At 38.9% G+C, this 25,649-nt stretch overlaps 1 protein-coding gene and 1 pseudogene across 1 annotated transcript; both read right to left on the bottom strand.

Annotated features, from left to right (window-relative positions):
* Positions 1 to 509: 509 nt before the first annotated feature.
* On the bottom strand, positions 510 to 3,622 carry LOC111386568 (zinc finger protein WIP2-like). Its single transcript, XM_023011035.1, has 2 exons — positions 3,021 to 3,622; positions 510 to 1,007 (listed from the first exon to the last, which is right to left on the bottom strand). The coding sequence occupies exons 1-2, from the start codon at positions 3,456 to 3,458 to the stop codon at positions 582 to 584; spliced, it is 864 nt and encodes a 287-aa protein (XP_022866803.1). The 5' UTR covers positions 3,459 to 3,622; the 3' UTR covers positions 510 to 581.
* Positions 3,623 to 6,568: 2,946 nt separating this feature from the next.
* LOC111378575 lies at positions 6,569 to 21,848 on the bottom strand (annotated as a pseudogene).
* Between the last annotated feature and the right edge of the window lie 3,801 nt (positions 21,849 to 25,649).

Genomic DNA, 25,649 nt, shown 5'->3' with positions numbered 1-25,649 from the left:
CGTTAGATAAACTTCCTCTTCTGTTTGAAGGGTCTGCGTGTTAAGAAGTTATACAATGAGTCAAGTAATTCCCGCTCAAAATGAGACTTCTAGATCTTGTCTAGCTCAATTCGTTTCCATACTGAGATTAATAATTGTTTGAACTATCTACATTTAATTATGCACTAAGAGTACGTTTGATTACCAATATTTTCTATTGAAAAAGTCAGTTTTTATCAAAATTCTTACTTTTGTATTATTTGATTAATTTTTTTTCATGGAAAATTTTTTCCTACTTTTTGGTTATTTGACCGTATTTTCCTTGTTTTCAAGGAAAATAATTTTTTTTAGAGGGAGTAAGTTTTTATTTTTCAAATAATTTACTTCCTATTTCTCTGTCATTTACCCCTTCTTTCTCCCATCTACCTGTTAATAAAAAATAGACAATTATAACATTTCTAAATTGAAAATAAAATCAATCAAATACGTTTAATTGACAATTTCCTTACAATAATTTCTAGGCAATTTAATTCTTTAGAATTTATTTTTCTATGTAAATTTCGTGCTGCCAGTCAAACACACTCTAAAACTATAAGCTCACACTAGTTTATCTCAATCTCAGAACTTGATTTACCCTCATCTCCAAAATCAGTTTGAATTCCGGTTGCACCATGGCCGAGTCCAAACGCTTTAATGTGGTCTCTCAGAGACCTTTTGTGCTTGAAATCAGAGCCACATATGCAGTACCAAATCTTACCACAATTCTTCTCATGTGTTCTCCAATCACCCTTCACAGCAAATGTTTTCCTACATTTTCTGCAGACGAAGGGTTTGGTTCCATGCTTTCTCTTGTAATGTGTTTGGAGGGTTCTGAAATCTTTGAGAGGTCTTGCTCTACGATGATCAATATTGTACTCGCATCCCTGTGCACAGCAATAGCATGGTAGTCTTAGCATTGCGTTTGGTTGGGCTCTTCTTAATGATTCAGTACCTTTTCTGTATTGGGATCCATGTGCCCACGTATGCATCTGAAAACATTTTACAAGGTTAAGGAAAAAAGATTCAAATCATGTATGTTTAACCAATCCATCTATAATTACGTCTTCGATAAGCCCCTCACGTGCAAGTCATTCATTTATCATCACCAGAACACAAATTTTTTTTACTTCAATTGTGCCTTCAACTTTGTTTACATGACTTCTTTTCAAATTTGAATTTATCGAAATGCAGGCCTGTTCATCTTACATTCAGACAAAAAGATAATTGTCTGTGCTGAGACATGCAGTTTACTGTCTACTATTGCACACACAAACATGAAAAAGGGTTAAACCACTTCGCCAGAAGAATAATGTCGAAAGCAATGCAAGAATCCTAGGTGGCAGGAGGAAATTTGATGGAAAAGATGATTGTATTTAAAGAGTCTAATGATAGAGTATCACGTGACATTATATAAACCATCATGTCAATTATTTTGGAACTATAGCATAGTTCCATGAAAAAACACGCTCATATTCATGACAAGGAGGGAAAAGGGACCGCCGATGGAGGGGTTGAGAAATAAAAGCACTTGTAGAATAATTAATGCAGTAAAAACACAACTGCCTCATAGCTGTTCACGTTTGTACTTTTTCGAAATAAAATAGTCTTGAAATTGTGCATCACCTATGGGAAAATTAGCAATCATCTAATGTATACAGTGGATATTATTTTAATTTTTGCAATTCAGAAGGGATGAAAAAACATCTGTTTCAATAGAACTCTGCTATGTTGACAGGCTTTTTTGACAGATTTTTGAACGGGGAGCCACATGGAGCCACCCTATGTGGCTCCCTGTCCAAAAATCTGTCAAAAAAACCCGTTTGAATGGCTTTTTCCAGTTTAATATACGGCATATTGTCAGTTCCACCTAGCAACATGCAGGTACAAACTTCAGAACTTTTGAACAATCTCCCTTTTCCCCTCTATTAAGGATACATTTAACAATTCGGCCTTAACTAAAGAAAATCAATATATAAGAGCTTGAACTATTCCTCTTAACAAGATTAACCTTTTAACATGAAACATTAAATCTAAATACTTCAAACACCTCAGTAAGAAAAGAAAAACAAGCTCCAAAAATCACAAAATAAGAAACAAGTGGGAGTGGACTAATAAGAAAATAAGGAAAGGACAAAAATGGCCATGCTCAGAACAAGAGAAAGATAGGAACTAGGACATAATCAATGCCTTCAAATTTTCCACTTTGCAGCGCTAGAAGTCATAACTTGGTTAATTGTATCCAGATTTTCATTCACCATTCATTCACAGTGATCTTTCTCAGTACGAGTTTATGTTTGGATTTCCAAAAAAGGAAAAAACAATGAAGTCCCAGAATGCTAGTCACAATGATAAACAAATCCAAGAGGAACAAAAATACCTAATTAAGCCTGAATCTCTTATAAATTTGTAGTCAGCTAAAAGACATTACTGCCACTTTGTCTGGCCCAAAGCTAATGCAAAATCTACAAATGGTGCACTTAATAATATGGAATCGAGAGGTTATAAAGGTTTCACGAACTCCAATTTCAGAGAAAATTGAAAGTAGTTGGGTTCAGGTTTTAATTGCTAAGAAAATAACTTAGGAAGTGATTTGGTCCAAACATGTTTTGTGGAGGGAACAAAGTTCTCATGTCCTGACTTCAAAAACAAGTAAAAAAGAATTTAACAAGTTCTCATGATGTAACGTCCCAGTGGAAAATTATGTCGGTAGACAAATACATACAATTTAGTTATCAAAATCAAAATAAATAAATAAATAAGTAAGTAAAATGAAAGTAGGAAAGCGTGTAATAAAGTAATTTTGAAACTTATTCATAGCCTCATTTCTCACCACAGAAGTAGTTTTGAAATTATTCATGAGAGCTCTCCCAGTGATTCATGAAAATTTTATCTGATGGCGCTTTTTTGCTCCATTTCCTTAAACAGATAAATAAAAAGCCTGGTGACAAAATTAAAATTAGGGTCTCAGACAATAATAGTGATAAAATTTTATTTACATTTACCTGCAGGTTATTGAATCTGTTAAAAGTCTTGGAACAAAGACGACATGAAAACTGTGTTGGTCCCATAAGAATTTGAGTGAGTGTTGGAATCCAATATTGACCCTTGTTTATGCTGTTCAAGGGCAACCCTGAGAATATATCTACCCCAGATGACGAAATCTGGGTGACCAAATCAGAATTAGGGCTAGGTAGCCCTATATTTAAGTCTGTAGTGACACTTTCAGTTTCATCGGAGCCAGTGCAGAGGTTATTAAGAAGAGGAAGAGCTTCTTGTGGAGGAGGTGAAGTGGGAATTTGCTGGGAAACTGTATGGCTTATGGCTTGGCTTAAGTTATGAGCATGATGTGAATAAGAAGTGTTTGATGAAGAAGAATACGGTGAATGGAGAGGAATGAAGTTGAACCATCTTTCTGAGAAATTGAAGTATTGTTCTGTCATGGTTAATAGAGTTCAGAGAAAAAAGAGAAATTACTCGAGTTGATGGTTTGAAATTGTTAATGGTACTCTAGATTAGTTGACGCAGTCTTGTGACTTTCTGTACCGTATACACATACATACAGAAAGAGGATTGTGGGCGTGATGGGTTGGGTGGGGCGAGGAGAGGAGAGGAGAGGGAAAGGAATGAAGATGGTAAGTAGAAGTGATAATTTATGAAGGAAAATTCTACTTGTACATAATTATTGCACATAATGATGCCCATAATGTGATGTGACAATCATTCGATTGTTGATGTGCAAGTATGAGATTTGAATTAAAGGTTGGATCCAGTGCCACGTGTAATTATAGACACCATTATGTAGACAATTATGTACATGTAGCATTTCCCATTTATGAAAGTGACAGAAAAAGTCTTTAATTTAAGTAATGAAAATCAAAAAATTTAGAGTGCATTTGGTTTGTTATTTTAAGGTTATTTCCAAACACTCAAAACGTGTTTGGTATATTATTTTCAAAAATGCGGTTCTGAGAATAAGGAAAATTTAATAACACAAAACTCAAAATAACTTTTTGATATTTTGAAAAAAATCAAAAAACACAAAACAAGGAAAATGAGTTTAAAAATTTTTCAAATTAAAATAATTAATAAAATCACACAAAATGACCCAAATACATAACCTCTCTCTCTCTCTCTCTCTCTCTCTCTCTCTCTCTCATGCTACTCCAAAATGTCATAAAACTATTTCTAAAGTTTTTAAACCAAATGTGTTAGCTGATTTTTGTTTTGAGAAACAATCTTACAGAATGACAAACCAAACACTTCTTCTGCAACTTTAAAATAATCCCTCAAAACAGAAAATGAATTCAAAACTAAAAATCGAAAACGTAAATGCAAACCAAACACACCCTTACCTTTTTTGGTTTCATTTTATTTATCTAAAACTTGACTTTTTTAAAATCAAATAACTAAGTTAACTGTATATTTATTGAAAGTCAAACTAATTCATTGCACAAAACGAAAAAAGAAGAAGAAGAAGAAGAAGAAGAAGATATTTTTCCGAATTAAACTACTTTGTCTGAAATTTTTGATATAATAGTTGACATCCTCTCACATACGCGTATGTCCCAAGTGAACAAAAAAAATCCAAAAAAGAAGTTGGTCCCATCCCATTGTGAGTGTCGATTAACCATTATGTCAAAAATAAAATTCGGACGTGCTATTGTATTTTTCCTATCCGAAAGTCTTACCAAATGTTTCCTAGATTTTGCAGCATGCTTTGGAGGTTGTGTTTATGGTTTCTTTTATGCATCCTCATTAACTTAGTAACTGCGATTTGGAAATGCAATAATCAAGAATTTAATTGACAATCCAGTCAAAGACTCAAACTTTCTTCCAATTAAGCTCATGTTTGGTTGAGCTAAAACATAAATTACAATATATGCAAAATTAATGATTAATTTCAATCGTATATTTAATAGAATCCACAATTTTTCAATTATATGTTCATTAACTTCTATAAAAATCAATCTAAATATCTGAATTTTATATGAACAAGAAAGGGATAAATATTTCTCATCGAACTGATTTCAAGACCAATAAATAACTCAACAAAAATCTTTCATCCAAAATTAGGGTTTTGAATAAAGTGCACTTTTAAAAAAGAATAATGGTAAAGTAAGATCTCTATAAAATGTAATGTTGAATCAATAAAATTATTACTTTAACAGGTTACTAATTTATCAATAAAAAAATAATTTATTAATTTATCAATAGATTATTGAAGTCATCAACGCTACAAAAATGTGATAGAAGTGGAGCACCTCCTGAATTGTAATTAAATTTTTGACTGGGAGTAGGTGTTACAATATAATGTGTAAATAATATTCATTATGTATTAATGAAAGAGACATAAAACTTTCAAGATGTGAAATGCTTCATGTAAGTTCAAAGTTCATTTATTTAAGTTGTCGGTGATATTTTTTTTGTTTTATATACATTGTTAAGATTAAGAGTTTTAAAGTTGAGGTTCATAGATATTTCATTTGTTGGCTAATATAAATTAACTCACAACTCATAAATAAAAGCAAGAACAACTTTTATATGCACAAATGAATTGACATATCATTTATTAACGCCATTTACATGATGATCATCATCAGTAATTACAAATAACATTATTTAATTTACTAAGTCATTTATCACATATATGATTGGTCTATCGCATTCTTACAAATTTACTATGTACAAATTTCAGTGAAACTAAATAATGATGATGATGATGATGTGAAACTAAATTGGCTATGAGATCCATTGAGATGCTAATAAGTTATTTCTCAAAATGAAAGCGTATCAATTAATGAGTAGTTGCACATTAAGCTCCTACTTGATAAGAATTAAAATATAAATTTTTAATTTTAAGTTAAAGTCAATGCTTAATTTTAATTACATATTTTATGAGATTCATAACATTTTAACTATATATTTTATCAACTTTTATTAAAATTAACTAAAAATTTAGTATTATGCTACCAAATAGGAGCTAATAATGAAAAATAAACATATGAGTATTTTATTTGCTCCACCGTGCGTTGGACGACATCCTAGTACAAGTCGATCGAGAACTTGAGGTCTTGTTTTACTCAAATAATCTTGGAAATTAAGTTTGAATGAGAGGACCCTCCTTCGTGCAACTTGGTTGACTGCATATCTATAATTCTGTCTAATTATCGGTCAAATATTTTCATTTTAATGAGAATCAGACATGGGGTAAATTGGATAACACCACTTCAATTTAATTTCAATCAAGTAACTTGATTTTGATTTGATTTCAATTAGGATAAACTCAACCAATTCCATTGACAAAAATTAATAAGTGTCAGTCAATAATGATGTTCATCACACATAATGATTAGAGACTAATATGAAATAAATACAACTTTAGGGAAATAGACGATAACCATCATTATTTTTGACAATCACGTCATCGATTCCAGCTCAATATGAGACTTCTAGATCTTATCTAGCTCAATATGTTAGTTTCCCTAAGTTAGTTTCCATACCGTGATAAATGATTGTTTGAACTAATTACAGTTAATTATGCACTAAAATTATAAGCTCATATTATTTGACCTCAATCTCAGAACTTGATTCATCCTCTTCTTCAAAATCAGTTTGAATTCTGGTTGCTCCATGGCTGAGTCCAAACGCTTTAATGTGATCTTTAAGAGACCTTCTGTGCTTGAAATCAGAGCCACATATGCAGTACCAAATCTTACCACAATTCTTCTCATGTGTTCTCCAGTCACCCTTCACAGCAAATGTCTTCCCACATTTTCTGCAGATGAAGGGTTTGGTGTTTGGAGGGTTTTAAAATCTTTGAGAGGTCATGCTCTAGGATGATCAGCATCGTACCCACATCCCTGTGCACAGCAATAGCATGGCATCCTTAGCATTGCACTTCGGTGGGTTCCTCTCCAAGATTCAGTTCCTTTTCTGTATTGGGATCCATGTGCCCACATATGCGTCTGAAAACATTTTACAAGGTTAAGGAAAAGAGATTTAAATCATGTAATTTTTAACCAATCCATCTAAAATTACATCTTCGATAAGACCCTCACGTGCAAGTCATTCATTTATCATCAACAGAACACAATTTATTTACTTAAATTGTGCCTTCAACTTTATTTACACGACTTCTTTTCAAATTTGAATTTATCGTAATGCAGGCCTGTTCATCTTACATTCAGACAAAAAGATAATTGTCTGTGCTGAGACATGCAGTTTATTGCCAAGTATTGCACACACAAACATGAAAAAGGGTTAAACCACTTCGCTAGAAGAATAATGTTGAAAACAATGCAAGAATCGTAGGTGGCGGGAGGTAATTTGATGGAAAAGATGATTGTATTTTATACAGTACAATAATAAAGTATCATGTGACATTATGTCAACCATCATGTCAATTATTTTGGCACTCAGCATGGCTCCATGAAAAAACACGCTCATATTCATGACAAGGAGGGAAAAGGGACGGCCGAGGGAGGGGTTGAGAAATAAAAGCACTTGTAGAATAATTAATGTAGTAAAAACACAACTGCCTCATAGCTGTCCACGTTTGTACTTTTTCTAAATAAAAAAAGGGCATCACCTATGGGAAAATTAGCAATCATCTAATGTATACAGTGGATATTATTTAAATTTTTGCAGTTCAGAAAGGATGAAAAAACATCTGATTTAATATACGGCATATTGTCAGTTCCACCTAGCAGCAAGCTAGTTCAAACTTCAGAACTTTTGAACAATCTCCCCTTCCCTCTGTTAAGGATACATTTAACAAATTCGACCTTAATTAAAGAAAATCAACTTATAAGAGCTTGAATTATTCCTCTTAACAAGATTAACATTTTAACATGAAACCTTAAATCTACATACTTCCAACACCTCAGTAAGAAAAGAAAAACAAGCCCAAAAATCACAAAATAAGAAACAAGTGGGACTGGACTAATAAGAAAATAAGGAAAGGAAAAAAAGGGCCATGCTCAGAACAAGAGAAAGATAGGAACTAGGTGATAAGTGTAGTTTCTACACTTATTTGAGATCTTAAATGATGATATTTTGTTATTCTTCAAACGGATTAGTACCTAATTTGTTATTTATTGCTTTTATTAGGAAAAGTTCATGTTTCAAAAAAGAATTGGAAAAAAGAACAGAAAATGGCTAAATGAAGCAAATCCAAAGTATGGGGACCAAAGTGTAAATATTTAATGGTTGATTTGGATGACAAAAGATACTTTGAAGATTGATAGGAGTCAATTGAATGCAAATTGGAGTAAAAAAGGAAAGGGTTATGATTAGAATATTACCATAAATCGACTTTCAATCATATAGGATATTTTCAAGATTTTTGGTCAACTTTAGACCCATTTTTCGAATGGAGAATGTTTGAAGAAAAATTGTATTTCTAGAAGAATTGTAGATCTTTTAATTAGTTTTCCAATGCACTTCGAATCACCTGAATCGAACACCGAAAGAGAAAGTTATGATCAAAATACTGAAGGCTGTGCAGAGACAAAATTATGTGCGCGCGAAAGTAACTTTCCTTATTTGATTCAAACTCTTTTGGAAGACAATTTGGACGTGAATTTTGATATAATTTCATCATATAAATATAAGATATGGGCAACAATGAAAGGGTCTCTCTCTTGCCTCTTCATACACAATAGTTTCATCAAATCTATCAAGAACAAGAGGCCAATTGCTATAATTTGAGAGAGAATATCAAGTCACAGCAAGGAATTGAAGTTCAATTACATTAAGTTTTGAAGAATTCAACTTTGGATGTGAAGATCAACATCTTTTGTATTCTTTTATGATCCGAGTGATATTTTTCTATTATTCTTCTTGTAATTTATATATTAATATGCTAGGCTGCTTTTTCATTGTATTGGATGAGATGAACCCTATTATTTATTTATTTTAATTCAAGACAAATATTTAGTTTAATTCGTCTGTTACTTGATTAATTTTGGATTCACATTGCACTATTGAATTGTTTGGTTATCAATTGAATAGTTAGTTGCTTGTTGTAATGTAGGAATACTCATAACGAGTCTAGAACACAGCAAAATTAACATGTATAGTTAGAATTAGGAATAATATCTATCATACATGCAATCATACTGATAACTTAAACTAAATGCATGATTTTCATATGAATTCGGACTAGGAATAGGACCGGGTCGTGTTAATCATAGGTTGGTGTATCTTGGAAAAGAACATTTTACATATTAGTATTATCGATTGTCAAGAACTCGTGAAAGAAATTAGATTACGAATCAAGAATTGAAATAAATAGCAATAGACAAGTCAAAATCCAATACAATCCTCCATAATTTGATAAAACCCCAATTTTTATTGCTTTCTTAGATTAGTTTAGTTTAAATCAAATCAAAATATTTATTTTGTTTTCACAACTAGAATTTCATACGAAACTAGTAAACTTGAATTAAATTTATTCTCTGTGGTACGATAACTCTTAACTCACTTATTATTACTTGTCAACGATCCCGTACGCTTGCGGGTATCACACGAACACTAGGACATAATCAATGCCTTCAAATTTTCCAATTTGCAGCGCTAGAAGTCATATTCATTCGCAGTGATCTTTCTCAGTACGAGTTTATGGTTGGATTTCCAAAAAAGAAAAAAAAAACAATGAAGTCCCAGAATGCTAGTCACAATGATAAACAAATCCAAGAGGAACAAAAATACCTAATTAAGCCTAAATCTCTTATAAATTTGTAGTCAGCTACAAAACATTACTGCCACTTTGTCTGGACCAAAGCTAAACTAATGCAAAATCTACAAATGGTGCACTTAAAAACATGGAATCGAGAGGTTATAAAGGTTTCACGAACTCCAATTTCAGAGAAAATTGAAAGTAGTTGGGTTCAGGTTTTAATTGCTAAGAAAGTAACTTAGGAAGTGATTTGTTCCAAACATGTTTTGTGGAAGGAACAAAGTTCACATGTCTTGACTTCAAAAACAAGTAAAAAAGAATTGAACAAGTTCTCATGATGTAACGTCCCAGTGGAAAATTATGTCGGTAGACAAATACATACAATTTAGTTATCAAAATCAAAAATAAATAAGTAAAATGAAAGTAGGAAAGCGTGTAATAAAGTAATTTTCAAACTTATATAATGGCGCTGTTACGCCCCTATCTAAACTGTATCAGAACTCGTACCACCATATATTCCGACCTGATAAAGACCCGTTCAAAGTGTTTCCGAAGTGATATCATCAATGTCCGCAGCCTAGTAGCACGCTGCGAAGTACAGGCGATCCCTACTACTGACCTGACTGAAGCACCTCGCCCCCGAGACCAAGGCCAAGTGGACCCCTGTTAGAAGATCCGCCGACAATTTCAAAAAGAGTTTGTGTCAAGATCCTCCCTGCACCTGAGGTTTAAATTGATTTGACATCTCCATGAGGCTAGTTGATGTGACTTATCAACTTTATGTCAATTCAACTCAGGAGAAACAAGATGTCCGCCCACTCTACAGACGTGGCTGATTGACGCCTATGAGCGGACGCCTCATACCGTCAGATTTATACACGTGTCCCACATCCAACGGCTCATTCCACCTATAAATACCCAAGGTTTGGCAAGAGGCAAAGGTAATGAAACTCTTACTATATAGCACTCCATAGCAAGCTTATATATTTCTACTCCCCCTTATCATTATTTTGCACAATCCCTGGGTACTGTTCCGACCACCTAAGCCTGATTTGACCGTCAGAGTGTATACGGTCGCTACCACCCCCGCTGGTCCTGGCCGTGTGCGTCTGACCGTTCGCTGATTGTGCGCAGGGAGGAATACGTGGAGTAGCTCTCAGTTGGTCACGTGGAAGGACCAATTTTCGAGGTCAACAGATTGGCGCCGTCTGTGGAAAAACTTCCTGTTCGAAGTTCTGCATTCTCCATCAGAAAAGTTACCGGAAAACTAGCGACTAACCCTGAAAAGGGGACGTTCTTGAAAAAGAACAAAGTCGAGTTACAATCCAAGTTCTCACCACCCTTGAAAAAGGAGATAGGATGAGCTATAGCCTTGAAGATGACAACTCCATCAGAGAGGCCTCCGAAGAAGAGATACTTCATAACAATGTTACTCATCAGAGACCACATCACCGGCGTCGCCGAGGTGGAAGAACAGCCATACTCACTGAAAGAATGGCTCAGATAACTACGGGTATAAGACACATCGCAGCTCAGAATATGGCAATGCATGAACTCCTCATGCAAGCCCAGGGTCATCAGGGCTATCAAATGCCCCAAGGATCTTATCCGGTGCGGGAAGCCCCTATATCACACTCCCGAGGCCACATGAGCCGGCACACAGAACGTCCCCTTGAAAGGGAGGTGAACGCCGAAGCCACATCTTATACGCAAGGGAGCCAGCCATCAGAACCACACTTGGGGGACAATTTTCCTCAAGAACGTGAGGACCAAAGGTCAGTAAGCGTCTTCGACCGAATAGGGGAGGGTCCTAGCAATAGGGTCCGTCCAGTAAGAGGATCAGTTCGTCCAGATCATGAACAAGAACATGCTCCCCCTCCTCCTAGAAATAAGAGAGATAGGAGGAACCTAGTCGATTGGGGAAGTCTAGGAGAAGCACCTCCACCTTCCCAGAACGTTCAAAATGATAAAGGGTCAAATGAGCCCTATCAATCTTATGAGATTGACGGTGATGATGATAACCTCCCTTTCTCAAGGGAGATCCGAAGCTTCCCAATGCAAGCAAATTTCATGCCCCGTAAGATCCCGAAGTACGAAAGAAAGGAGGACCCGGAGAAGCACCTCACCAAGTACATGACACAGATGCGCCTAAGGGGAGCCTCGCCTGCTTTGAAATGCATGGCCTTCCATTTGACGCTAGGTGGGCCCGTCGAAGTATGGTACAGCAGGCTTCCTCCCCTAAGTATCAAAAGTTGGCCAGATTTGAAGAAATTATTTTTGAACCAGTACCTGTCACGTAGGGAAGGAGAGGCACCAGTGCAATGCCTGCAAGATATGAGGCAGGCCCCTGGGGAGACGCTGAAAAGCTATATCGCCAGGTTTACAGACGAAATCACCTACTATGAACAGGTCACTGATAGAGAAGCTCTTTCAGCCCTAAAAGGTGGGCTCAACATGAACACTTTGTTCTGGAGGGACGTACGCAGCTAGAATCCCTCCACATATGACGAGCTAGTGGAAATGATGAGAGTGAAAATTGTTAGTGAAGAAATGATTGATCATTGCAACCGTGCCGCGCAAGGACTCACTCCGCCTCAGAGACAGGTAGGTTGAGGACCCGCAGCACATCTTGTTACTCAGCAATGGACCCAAGCAGGTCATACAATAGCTCCCACATCCGGACAGGCCCTAGCTTCCGCCACATTGAATGCAGTATCGGTGTGGGCATATGAGAATACCCCTACCGAAGCGGGACCATCTGGAAGAGCTGATAATAAGAAGAAGAAGAAGAAGAAGAAGAGGTCAAACAGTCCCTTGGAAAGGGCAAGGTTTTGTACGTTCCATCAACTCTATGGACATGACACTAGTGAGTGCCAAGACGCCAACCGACGCCCTGATTGAAGCAACCCACACCCTTCCAGCAAGAACGAATGTCCTCGCAGATCCGCCTTCTTGAGGAGGAGGGATAGAGGGCACAGGGAACAATCGCCTCGGAGAAGAGAATCAAGGGAATGAGGTCAACCAAGACAGGGAAACCAAGCCCAATTTTCTGGGAGCCAGGTCATTAGGGAAATCGACACTATCATTGGGGGACCCCACGTCAGTGGCAACACTAGGAATGCCCAGAAAAATTACACAAGGAAAGCAAAGGACCCACCAATGCTCACTTACATTGTCAACGAGCCACAGGCAGCAGATAGGATGGCCCCAATCACCTTCTCCCAGGAAGACTCAAATGGGGTTCACCACCCCCATTGTGATGCATTGGTTGTCAAAGCTATAGTGGCTAGAAACGGATTAAAATGCATGCTTGTTGACAATGGCAGTTCCGTGAACATATTGTTCGGCTCCACTTTTGACAAAATGCAGATTGAACATGGGTTGATCCCCATGACCGACCCACTATTCGGATTAACCGGGGACAACATCATCCTACGAGGGCGGATCACTCTGCCTGTCAAGATGGTTCGGCACCCCAGTGGCCCAGCACTTCATGGAATTTTTGGTGGTAGATCACAGATCGGCTTATCATGGAGTATTGGGCAAACGCGCTTTGAAAGATCTTTGGGCTGTCACATCCATCCACTACTTGTGCATGAAATTTCCAACCGATCATGGGATTGCTACAGTCCGAAGCGATCAGATGGGCTCTAGGGCATGCTACTTAAACTCGCTGCGAAAGTCCGCGCCCCAAGCTGTTAATGTAATCCTAACTGAGGTACCCGCTGAAGTCAGTACGGACGTGGAAATGCTCGATGCCCTTGAACAAGGGCATACCTCTGAACAAGAGGGAGACGTCGACATGGAAGAGGTCCTTGAAGACCTCTTGATGAGTTAGATTCCCGAATAATTGACTTTGAACCAAATGCGACCCCAATGGAAGAATTGGAGACTTTTCCCGCCAACCCAGAAGACCCCAGTTAGGTCCTGCATATAGGCAAGTCATTGTCTCCTGAAGCAAAAGCAGAGATGATAAGCTTCCTGACAGGGAACTTGGATGTCTTCGCATGGAAACATGAAGATATGGTGGTAATAGATCCTAGGATCAGCTATCATCACCTTAACATCAACCCCTTCTATGCCCCTCATAGACAGAAAAGGCGAACCCTCAATCCGAAAAGGTACGAGGCACTGAAAGATGAAGTAAACAAACTTAGTCGCAATGGTTTCATAAGAGAGGTCATCTACCCAAGGTGGATATCCAACCTGGTCCGGGTGAAAAAGCCCAGCGGGAAGTGGAGGGTATGCATAGACTTCACGAACTTAAATAAGGTGTGCCCCAAAGACAGCTTCCCATTTCCAAGAATAGATCAACTTGTAGATTCTACTGCTGGACATGAACTACTGAGCTTCATGGATGCATACTCAGGGTATAACCAGATACCCATGTTCTGACCTGATGAGGAAGCTATATTGTTCATTACGGACAGGGTCTGTATTGCTACAAAGTCATGCCCTTCGGATTGAAGAATGCTGGAGCTACATATTAGAGGTTGATCAACATGATGTTTGCCGAACTTATTGGCAAAACCATGGAGGTCTACGTTGACGACATGCTGGTCAAAAGCCTCCAAGCAGCTAAACACGTAAGTCACCTCGACCAAACTTTTCAGATACTTAGAAAGTATAATATAAAATTGAATCCCCTCAAGTGCACCTTTGGAGTGGCGTCGGGTCAGTTCTTGGGGTATATTGTCAATCAGAGAGGAATTGAGGCGAATCCAGTGAAAGTAATGGCCTTGCTAGAGATGAGGTCACCTCAGAAACTGAAGAAGGTCCAAAGTCTCAACGGTCGGATAGCCGCACTCAGTCGCTTCATCTCCAGGGCCACAGATAAAAGCTTGCCTTTCTTTAATGTGCTAAAACAAGGAAAGAAATTCCAATGGACTTCGGAGTGTGAAGGAGCCTTCGAGGCTCTGAAAAGGTACCTTGGGAAGACGTCCCTCTTGTTGAAACCTCAACCAAATGAGTCTCTACTGCTATACTTAGCGATTTCGAACGTGACGGTCAGCGCCGTCCTAGTCAGAGAAGAAAGTGAGGGCCAATTGCCAGTGTACTAGATCAGCAAAACACTTCTCCCAGTTGAAACACGCTACCTAGACATGGAGAAATTGGTACTCGCCCTTATCACAGCCTCAAGAAAACTGAGGCCATACTTCCAGGCCCACTCAATACAAGTTCTCACCAACTTCCCACTAAAGTAGGTGATACAGAAAACAAATGCATCAGGACGCCTGCTAAAATGGGTAATCGAGCTCAGTGAGTTCGATCTAACGTTTCGACCTCGACACGCCATCAAGGGCCAGGCCCTTGCTGATTTTATGGTTGAGTTTGCCAAAGCCCCAGAAATGGAGGCGATAATGGAACCAGCCGAGCCCTCCATATGGAAACTATTCGTAGATGGGTCCTCGGGAGAGACTGGCGCAGGGGCAAGGATCGTATTGGAAAGCCAGGAAGGCTACAAGCTAAATTGTGCAGTGAGGTTCGGCTTCAAAGCCTCAAACAACGCTGCTGAATAGGAGGCGCTTCTGACAGGTCTTAGACTTACTAAGGAGATGCGCGTCAGAAGGCTCCTGGCCAGCAGTGATTCTCAACTTATAGTAAATCAGGTCAATGGAAACTTTGCAACCAAAGATGGTAACATGATTGCGTACTTGAAGTTGGTTCTGGACATAGTTCCTTATTTTGAAATGTATGGATGCAGCCTATCATCGCCTACCTGAAGGATCAAACACTGCCTGCTTCTAGAGGCGAGGCGAGGAAGTTAAGAAGAAGGGTTGCACACTTCGTCCTGCAAGAAGATACCCTTTACAAGAGAGGTTTCGCCTCGCCGCTTCTTTGATGCGTAGGAGGTGAAGAGTCCACATAAATACTCAGGGAAATCCATGAGGGAATATGTGGAAATCACTTCGAAGGAGCGGTTCTAGCACACAAGGTTCTCCATCAAAGCTATTTCTGGCCGACCCTGAAAATGGATGCTTGCCAGTTTGTCCAGAAATGTGATAAATGCCAGCGCTTCTCGAACATACAAAGACAGCCTGCTCAGAGCCTCTCCGTAGTAACCGGCCCTTGGCCGTTCGCCAAGTGGGGCATTGACTTCATTGGTCCACTCCCAAAAGGAAGAGGAAGTGCAACTTTCGCCATTGTCGCCATTGATTACTTCACTAAGTGGGTCGAGGCAGAACCCCTTGCCAGGATTACTGAGGCGAATACCACCAAGTTCGTCTAGAAGAACATCATTTGTAGATTCGGCATTCTCCACTCCTTAGTGTCTGATAATGGAAGGCAGTTCGACAATAGGAAGATGCCAGACTTATACGACGAACTGGGCATAAAGAAGGACTTCTCGACACCTTATCACCCCCAAGCAAATGGGCAAGTTGAAGCAGTGAACAAGACTATCAAGCACACCTGAAAAGAAAGCTTAATACCTCAAAGGAGGCCTAGGTTAAAGAACTCCCCCACGTCCTCTGGGCTATCAGAACTTCTTGTCGGACTGCAACAGGTGAAACACCATTTTCCATGACCAATGGAGCCGAGACCATGAGTCTGGTCGAAGTCGGGGTCCCACCACATTGACGGATACACTTCAATGAGATCAGCAATGATGAGGCTCGAATAAGAGAACTACACCTCCTTGAGGAAAGGAGAGATGCCTCCCAAGTGAACTTGGCGAAGTATCATCGAAAGATGACCCGCTATTACAACTCCAAAGTCAGAAACAGAACTCTTCGCCTGGGCGACCTCGTCCTCAAAAGAGTCTTCCAATCTTCCAAACTAATCAGGTCAGGAGTGTTTGGCCCGAGCTGAGAAGGCCCTTACCACATCCGCAGGGAATCCTGACCTAGTACTTTCGAAATTGAAGACATAACAGAAAAGGCGCTGCCTCATCAGTGGAACATCGAACACTTGAGGAAATACTATCAATGATAAGCCTTTGTTCCGATCCGATCTCAGTATGGTATAATGAATCGATTGTTCTGATTTGATCTCAGTTGTAAATTTCCTAACTAAGTGCTGGAATTGCCTTAGTAAAGGGTGGTGTAATTTATCTCAAGTAATGAAACTTCGGTTCTGAGCCACATCGGTTAGTAAATAGTTTCCTCAGTCCTTCAATAGGTTCACTTAAGTGATTTGATCTTCAATTATTAACTGATTAACGTTAAGGGGCTCTTCATGTTTGCTTAAGTGGTCCGATCTCAAATTGTTAATACGTTAACATTAAGAGTCGCTTCATATTCGCTTAAGTGATTCAACTTATATTAACTTGAGTGGTTCGATCCGTAATTATTATTTGGTTATTGTTAGGATATGATTAGTCTGACGCTTGTCATTCATACAAGTATGAACAGATCGAAAAGGTAAAAAAGCAGAAGCACAAATACTTAGCAAAAATTTCATTTCATTGAATAAATTTAAGTACAAGAAGGCCGAAGCCATTACAAAAGATGGCCCTATTCTGCTGGAGGGACTTCTACACCGGCCGCCTCCGGAGCTTCCTCAGCAAGCCTATCAGGCCGACCTCCAGTTGGCCCCTCGAACTCTGCCTCCAATGAGGAGATGTCCAAAGTGGGGTGTACCTCTTTCAGTCGACCTAATAAGCTTTGGGCACTCCAAGAAGCCTAAAAATTGACGAAGTCGTCATACAAGTGATGGTCTTCAAATTGGTCGATGAAGTTGTGAACTGCCACCTCCCCTGTAGACTTCAACTCCTCCTTCAAAGAGGCAATCTCCTCTGACTGAGTTTATGCCTTCTGCCTCAGCTTCGCCTTCTCTTTGTTTGACGCCACCGGAGCCTCGGTGGCGAGCTTGTGGTGCTCATTGGCGTTAACAAGCCGTCGAGTCACAGCAGCCACTTGGCACTCCACCTCGTACAACTCCTTCTTCAGCCGCTCCACTTCTGCTTTGGCAGCAGTTAGCTAGGCCTCAACCTCCTTCTCCCCGTCCTTCGCTTGTGTGGCCTTGGCCTGGGCCTTTCGCACGGTATCCCCACTCGAGGTGCTTGGCGAGGTCCTCCATCTTGGAATTCAGATCCTTCACCAAGCTCTTAAGTTGGATGCTTGTACTAAGGGCCCGAGCCACGCAGGCGCTATTTGCAGCCACCAAGTCCTCAGTTGTGTAGGAGGCAGTGTGGTCCCTCCACTCCTCAGTCCAGTATTTGCTGTGGACCACCGCCACCGCAGCTGTTTCTGGAGGAAGAGCCTCCAACACTTTCCTTACGGGCTCCTCCAGGTTTGTGCCCAAAAAGTCGACCTCCTTAGAGGGACGGGGCCTCTTCCTCTTTTGCTGCCCAACACTTGAGCAATTAGCACGGCAGAAGGGGTGTTGAGGCCGGGCCAGTGGTAGCCTCAGGTGGGGTGGGCCTCTTTTCCGGAATGGCCACTCCGGTTGGAATTATGGTTTGCCTCAGAGCAGGGGGTGGCGCTGTTCTTGCCCTTCCTCTGAAGGTCAGCCTCCGGGTCCTCCTGTACCTCCTCCTCTGTCGGAGGCTGAAGCCTCTTACTGGCTTCCACCAAATCCTCCATTTGCTTTTTGTAGTAGGAGGAGGAGGCCTTCAACGCTCGTACCTCTACCATCATCTTTAGGATGGTCTTAAAGTCGAGGCGCACGGGCATCTTCTTATTAAAATTGTCTGAAGAAAGCGAATGATAAATTAGTACAAGTGTTGGGAGTTCAGAATAAAGGGTACAGACTTCGGTCCATTTACCTTGGGATGTCATCAGGTTGTGAGTAATGAAGTGGATGTTCTTTCGGATCAGCCTAGGGTAAGACCTCTTCTTTTGAGGCAGCTGATAAATGATGCAGATGGTTTCGAAGTCCTCGGATGACAGCTCGCATCGAGGAAGGGCACCTACAAAAGAAGTGTAAATATTAGGCACAATTCGAACCGAAGAGAAATATAACGAAAAATAGCTACTATACTCACTAAGTGCTGAATACTTCGTTAGGACCGTAAGAGGCGCCAGGGGATCCCCCTCCATCGTGTCCCATAGCCTTGCGGCCCAGCACCACGAGTTCTTCCATTCTTTGATGGAGCTCGGCAAATCAAGCACGAATGGAGTGTGAGAACCCCATAAAGTAAGGTAATACCACCCCGGCAGTTACCTTAGGTATGTAAAGGGTCTCGAAGACGGAAAGGGGCATCTCCACCTCTAATGATGTCTCTTTCCACAAGATCCAAGAGCCCACCATTTGGCTCCAGGAGTTCGGATTAAGTTGTGCTGGGGCTAGCCCATAGGATCTAAGCACCATCCTAAAGAATGGGTGAACTGGCAGCCTAAGTCTGGCCCTAAGGATCGTCTCACTAATGGTCACACAACCCGACCTAGGGTAGCAAGCTCTCTCTTTCGACCCGGGGAGGATCAAATCTATGCTATCAGGGATCCTATACTCTGTCCTAAGTCTCCTCAGGTCGGCCTCTCTTCATTTGGATGGGTAGTCCGACGCCCCCCAATGCACAGAAGTATCTGCTGGGCTATTCAGTCGCTTACATATATTTTCCCCCTATTATTACCTCGGCTATTTCTGAGGAGGTCGCCACAATGGGCTCGTCCATCCTCACTAGTTCTAACCCCTTCCTCGAACCAGAACTCCCTCCGAGGCCATTTTTTTTAGAATTTAAAAGTCCTAAAAGGTACTAAAACTTACGAGTTTGAAGGTTTTCCTAGCCAGGGATGGTGTAAGGTCGCCGAAAGTTCAATTTTCTCGCCGGATTGCTTAGAAAATGCCGAAAATCGCTAATGACTTGAGAGCAACATATATTGTTTGTTTCACAAGGGTAGAAAATTTGAGAAAACCTCAGAGTCCTCCTTTTATAGAAAGATAAATCCGATCTCCACCGTTAAATTCAAATGCGATCAATCTATGTTGTTCGTTGCATCTTTAATCTAGGCTGTTGAAATAAAATGCCAGATTTGATCTATGCCCAAGATGTCATTGTGACCTTCACGCTTGCTTAAAACGTGTCACCTTGATTACAACCAACCATCAATAATAACAAGTAGTCGCAGCAGCCTTTTAGGAGAATGGGCATGGCACCCAACTGTCACCTTGGAAACAACAGTTGTCAAGTCATTTAACGTTTGAATTGCCTCGGATCGAGCTCCTCACTCAACTTTACAAAGCTTGGACACACCTGACGCGAAGTCCCCTGTGGGTCATCGCCTCAGACGCTGCATTCCCTCTCATGCTTTATAAAGTTTTAGCCATTTCCCAACGCGTCGACCCTGTGGGTCAGCACACCGGTGGTAGATGAGCTCCTCACTCAACTTTACAAAGCTTGGATGTACCTGACGCAAAGTCCCCTGTCGGTCATCGCCTCGAACGCTGCGTTCCCTCCCATGCTTTACAAAGTTTTAGCCAGCTCCCAACGCGTCAGCCCTGTGGGTCAGCGCACCGGTGGCAGATGAGCTCCTCACTTAACTTTACAAAGCTTGGATGCACCTGACGCGAAGTCCCTTGTGGGTCATCGCCTCGGACGTTGCGTTCCCTCCCATGCTTTACAAAGTTTTAGCCATTTTCTAACGCGTCGGTCCTATGGGTCAACGCACCGGTGGCAGATGAGTTCCTCACTCACCTTCGCATAGTCTACACGCACCTAGCACGAGCCCTCTCTGGGACATCGCCTCGATCGTCATGTTAACCTTTTTTTCTACTAATCGTCCCGTCTTGCAACGCTTCGACCTTACATCGGTTATTGTTTCTCGTACACAGTAACGAAACTTTGGCACATCTGCCTAAGATCATGACCTCGATTGCTGCAAAAGATCAATCCCCAAGCTCCCACGAGTCGCGGTCCCCAGTACCGAGACATGTACATCCGGTCAGGAAAGCAAGTCCACTCATGACATAAATATTCATACCTGGACTTGGGGGACCACTGTTACGCCCCTATCTGAACCGCATCGGAACACGCACCACCATTTATTCCGACCTAATAAAGACCCGTCCGAAGTGTTTTCGAAGTGATATCAGCAATGTCCGCAGCCTAGTAGCATCCTGCGAAGTACATGCGATCCCTACTACTGACCTAACCGAAGCACCTCGCCCCCGAGGCCAAGGCCAAGTGGACCCCTGTTAGAAGATCCGCCGTCAATTTTAGAAGGAGATTTGTGCCAAGATCCTCCCTGCACCTGAGGTTTAAATTGATTTGACATTTCCATGAGGCTAGTTGATGTGACTTATCAACTTTATGTCAATTCAACTCAGGAGAAACAAGCTTTCCGCCCACTCAACAGACGCGGCTGATTGACGCCTATGAGCGGATGCCTCATACCGTCAGATGTATACACGTGTCCCACATCCAACGGCTCATCCCACTTATAAATACCCAAGATTTGGCAAGAGACAAAGGTAATAAAACTCTTACTACATAGCACTTCATAGCAAGCTTATATATTTCTCCTCCCCCTTATCATTATTTTGCATAACCTCTGTGTACTGTTCTGAGCACCTAAACTTGACTTGACCGTCAGAGTGTATACGGTCGCCACCACCCCCGCTGGTCCCGACCGTATACGTCTGACCGTTCGCTAATTGTGCGCAGGGAGGAATACGTGGAGTAGCTTTCAGTTGGCCACGTGGAAGGACCAGTTTTCGAGGTCAACAGGCGCTTTTTTGTTCCATTTCCTTAACAGATAACTAAAAAGCCTGGTGACAAAATTAAAATTAGGGTCTCAGACCATAATCGTGCTAAAATTTTATTTACATTTACTTGCAAGTTATTGAATCTGTTAAAAGTCTTGGAACAAAGATGACATGAAAACTGTGTTGGTCCCATAAGAATTTGAGTGGGTGTTGGAATCCAATATTAACCCTTGTTTATGCTGTTCAAGGGCAATCCTGAGAAAATATCTACCCCAGATGATGAAATTTGGGTGACCAAATCAGAATTAGGGCTAGGTAGCCCTATATTTAAGTCTGTAGTGGCACTTTCAGTTTCATCGGAGCCAGTGCAGAAGTTATTAAGAAGAGGAAGAGCTTCTTGTGGAGGAGGTGAAGTGGGAATTTGCTGGGAAACTGTATGGCTTATGACTTGGCTTAAGTTATGAGCATGATGTGAATAAGAAGTGTTTGATGAAGAAGAATAGGCTGAATGGAGAGGAATAAAGTTGAACCGTCTTTCTGAGAAATTGTAATATGGTTCTGTCATGGTAATAATAGAGTTCAGAAAAATAGAGAAATTACTCTTGAGTTGATGGTTTCAAATTTTTAATGATACTTCAGATTAGTTGATGCAGGCTTGTGACTTTCTGTACTATATACACATACATACAGAGAGAGGAGAAGGAATGAATATGGTAAGTAGAAGCGATAATTTCTGAAAGTGACAGAAAAAGTATTTGGTTTGTTATTTTGAGGTCATTTTCGAACGCGCAAAACGTATTTGGTATGTTATTTTCAAAAATGCGATTTTGAAAACAAGGAAATTTTTATAATACAAAACTCAAAAACAACTTTTTGATGTTTTGAAAAAACTTAAAAAACACAAAATAAGGAAAATTAGCTTAAAAATTTTTCAAATTAAAATAATTAATAAAATCACACAAAAATTACCCAAATACAAAACCCCTCTCCCTCTCCCTCTCCCTCTCCCTCTTTCTATCTTCTCTTCTCATGCTCCTTCAAAATGTTACAAAACTATTTCTAGAGTTTTTTAATCGAACGTTTTTTCTAATTTTTGTTTTGAGAAACAGTCTTACATAATGACAAACCAAACATTTCTTCTGCAGCCTTAAAATAATCCCTCAAAACAGAAAATAGAAAATGAATTCAAGACTAAAAACTGAAAACAGAGATGCAAACCAAATACACCTCACCTTTTTTGGTTTCATTTTATTTATTTGAAATTTGACTTTTTTAAAATAAAATATTAAATTTAACTGTATATTTTTGCAAAGTCAATAATTCATTGCATGGAAAAAAACAAAAAGAAGAAGAAGATATTTTTTCGAATTAAACTACTTTGTTTGAAAATTTTTGACATAATGGTTGATATCCTCTCACATGCATAGGTCTCGCGTGAACAAAAAAAATTCCAAAAAAAAGTAGGTCCCGCCCCATTGTGCGTGTCGATTAGCCATTATGTCAAAAAAAATTCGGACGTGCTATTGTATTTTTCCTATCCGAAAGTTTTACCAAATGTTTCCTAGATTTGGCCGCATGCTTTGGAGGTTGTGTTTACGGTCTCTTTTATGCATCCTCATTAACTTAGTAACTGCGATTTGGGAATGCAATAATCAAGAATTTTATTGACAATCCAGTCAAAGACTCAAAATGACAAAACCCATCCTGAATCACTCTATGGACCCGAAACGTGACGTGCGCCGATTGTAGACGCTGACTAGATACCAAATCCACCACCAACGCTGACTATAAGTTACTACAAAATATGAGACAAAATCAAATTTTTCTCAAAACATAGTGTAATGGGCCCGAAATAAGTACTTCATATTTTACCAAAATGAATCATATCACTCAATATGTCATGCGGCTCTAACTCTTAAATCACGAGGCTTTTCAAGCTATCAACAACCAACATTATCTGTAAGAATAATTTTAGAAAAATATGAGTCGATAGCTGAGTGAATGGAAGAGTTCGAAAACATTTATGCTTTCTCATTTAAATATTTTGATCAAACATCGAGGTCATATCATTGAATAACTTGCGAGATAATATCATATAATTATAGCCATAATATAAGACATTCGCACAACGCTGTAACTATCATCTCAAAGTCAAGCTATAAACATTAGCTGATAACTATAATATAATCTTATCACATGAATATACTGAAAAATCCACCATAAATGTACCCTCTAACTAAATTTGTAATCTGCCCCTCAGGCTAAGAACTTTCGTCACGGGCCTTTGACATCCTCCGTGAACGAAAGCCAATCTCAAAGACATCTAATAATCAATTCTAGAACACGGCCAAGGCTCCTCTATGAACTATATCTACACGATCAAGACCAATATCCGGTCAAGATCCCTCTGTGTAGGATAGAACACGGCCAAGGCCTCTCTGTCAACTAGAAGAAGTATATAATCATAGATATTTTTCTGGTCGATCTCAATATTACTTGTCTCACATACCAAACAAATTTCAATATTACATGTCTCACATACCAAGTCACAAATGTGACATAAGTAATTTTTGAGATTCCATATATATCTTAATAAAAGAGATTTTCATAATAATCATATAATCGAAAACATAATTGCACATACCTTGATAATATATTTAATTTATAAATACTTTAAAAATATTTATATTTTTGCACTCACAAAACTATGTTCGTAAAATCAACTTAGTTGGTAAGCTGTCTCGATATCTGTATCGTCGCCTGAAATATGATATAATTTTTAAATCAACAATAATTATTTTAAGTAATTTCAATCATTAAATAGGCGATATCCAAACTTAATCGTTTTATGTTTAAGCGATTCCTAAAGTCGCTTTAATCACTAAAACTAGTTTTTCTTCCATTTAACTCAATTTCATAGTTTATTATACTTGACCCCTTCAATAAAATTGAATTTAATTTAACAACTATAAAATCAAACATAACTTGATAATTAGTAACGTTTTATTTACCTTTCAAAATTGAGGAATTCAAACATAATAGTATAAACCACTTATTTTCCTACAACTTGGCAAATTCTCTCTCTCTCTCTCTCTCTCTCTCTCTCTCTCTCTCTCTCTCTCTCTCTCTCTCTCTCTTACCTCCCTTTCCTCTCTTCTCTATGTTCGTAAAATCAACTTAGTTGGTAAGCTGTCTCGATATCTGTATCGTCGCCTGAAATATGATATAATTTTTAAATCAACAATAATTATTTTAAGTAATTTCAATCATTAAATAGGCGATATCCAAACTTAATCGTTTTATGTTTAAGCGATTCCTAAAGTCGCTTTAATCACTAAAACTAGTTTTTCTTCCATTTAACTCAATTTCATAGTTTATTATACTTGACCCCTTCAATAAAATTGAATTTAATTTAACAACTATAAAATCAAACATAACTTGATAATTAGTAACGTTTTATTTACCTTTCAAAATTGAGGAATTCAAACATAATAGTATAAACCACTTATTTTCCTACAACTTGGCAAATTCTCTCTCTCTCTCTCTCTCTCTCTCTCTCTCTCTCTCTCTCTCTTACCTCCCTTTCCTCTCTTCTCTCTCCATTCTCGGCTTCTCTCACCTATGTATTATGAAAATGGGTTTGGATTTGTATGAAATTGGATTGATATAAAAGTCAATCCAATTCCACAGCCTAACCTTTTATTTATTTTATTTATATTTTCTTTTTCTTTTTTAAAAAAATATAGCATGATTGTGTGAACTTGTGTGTGTGTGTGTATACAAACACACACACACACACACATATATATATAAACTCAATTACTTTTTCAATTTGAAGTTCAAGATACTACTTTTCATGTTCTCCAAATATTCACCTTACGTCCTAATTTAAACTATTCTCTAATCACATTCTTTTTCTATAACAATGGTTACATATTACGATTGAACAACATTCTTTCACCCATTTCATTATACGTCCTTGAAATATCTCACTATTATATATAACCTCAATTATCGTCACTTGTATCTAGTTTTTATATGTCAATTCCATTAAAATAAATAATTATCTAAGTCTCTTTAATTAACCAACCATAGTTGATAGCCTCTCTTTTGAACTTGTCTTCATAGAGTATGACATTCTATCAAAAGAAGATGCACAATTTAATTTAATTATATAACTTCTTACAACTAACCAAAGATAAATACTCCTATTCCACCATGAAATTAACAATATTGTCTATATATAATTTTATAAGTCTATCCTTTGAGTTGACTATATCATTTTTAAAAAAAATTGTAACCTTTATCAATCTATCCACAATAATTTAAATAATATTTCTTCTCCATTTTGTGTATTTGGAATCCC

This window comes from Olea europaea, chromosome 3, assembly GCF_002742605.1.
Source record: "Olea europaea var. sylvestris chromosome 3, O_europaea_v1, whole genome shotgun sequence".
NCBI lineage: Eukaryota > Viridiplantae > Streptophyta > Magnoliopsida > Lamiales > Oleaceae > Olea > Olea europaea.
This window is presented reverse-complemented; position numbering and strand designations above follow the sequence as displayed.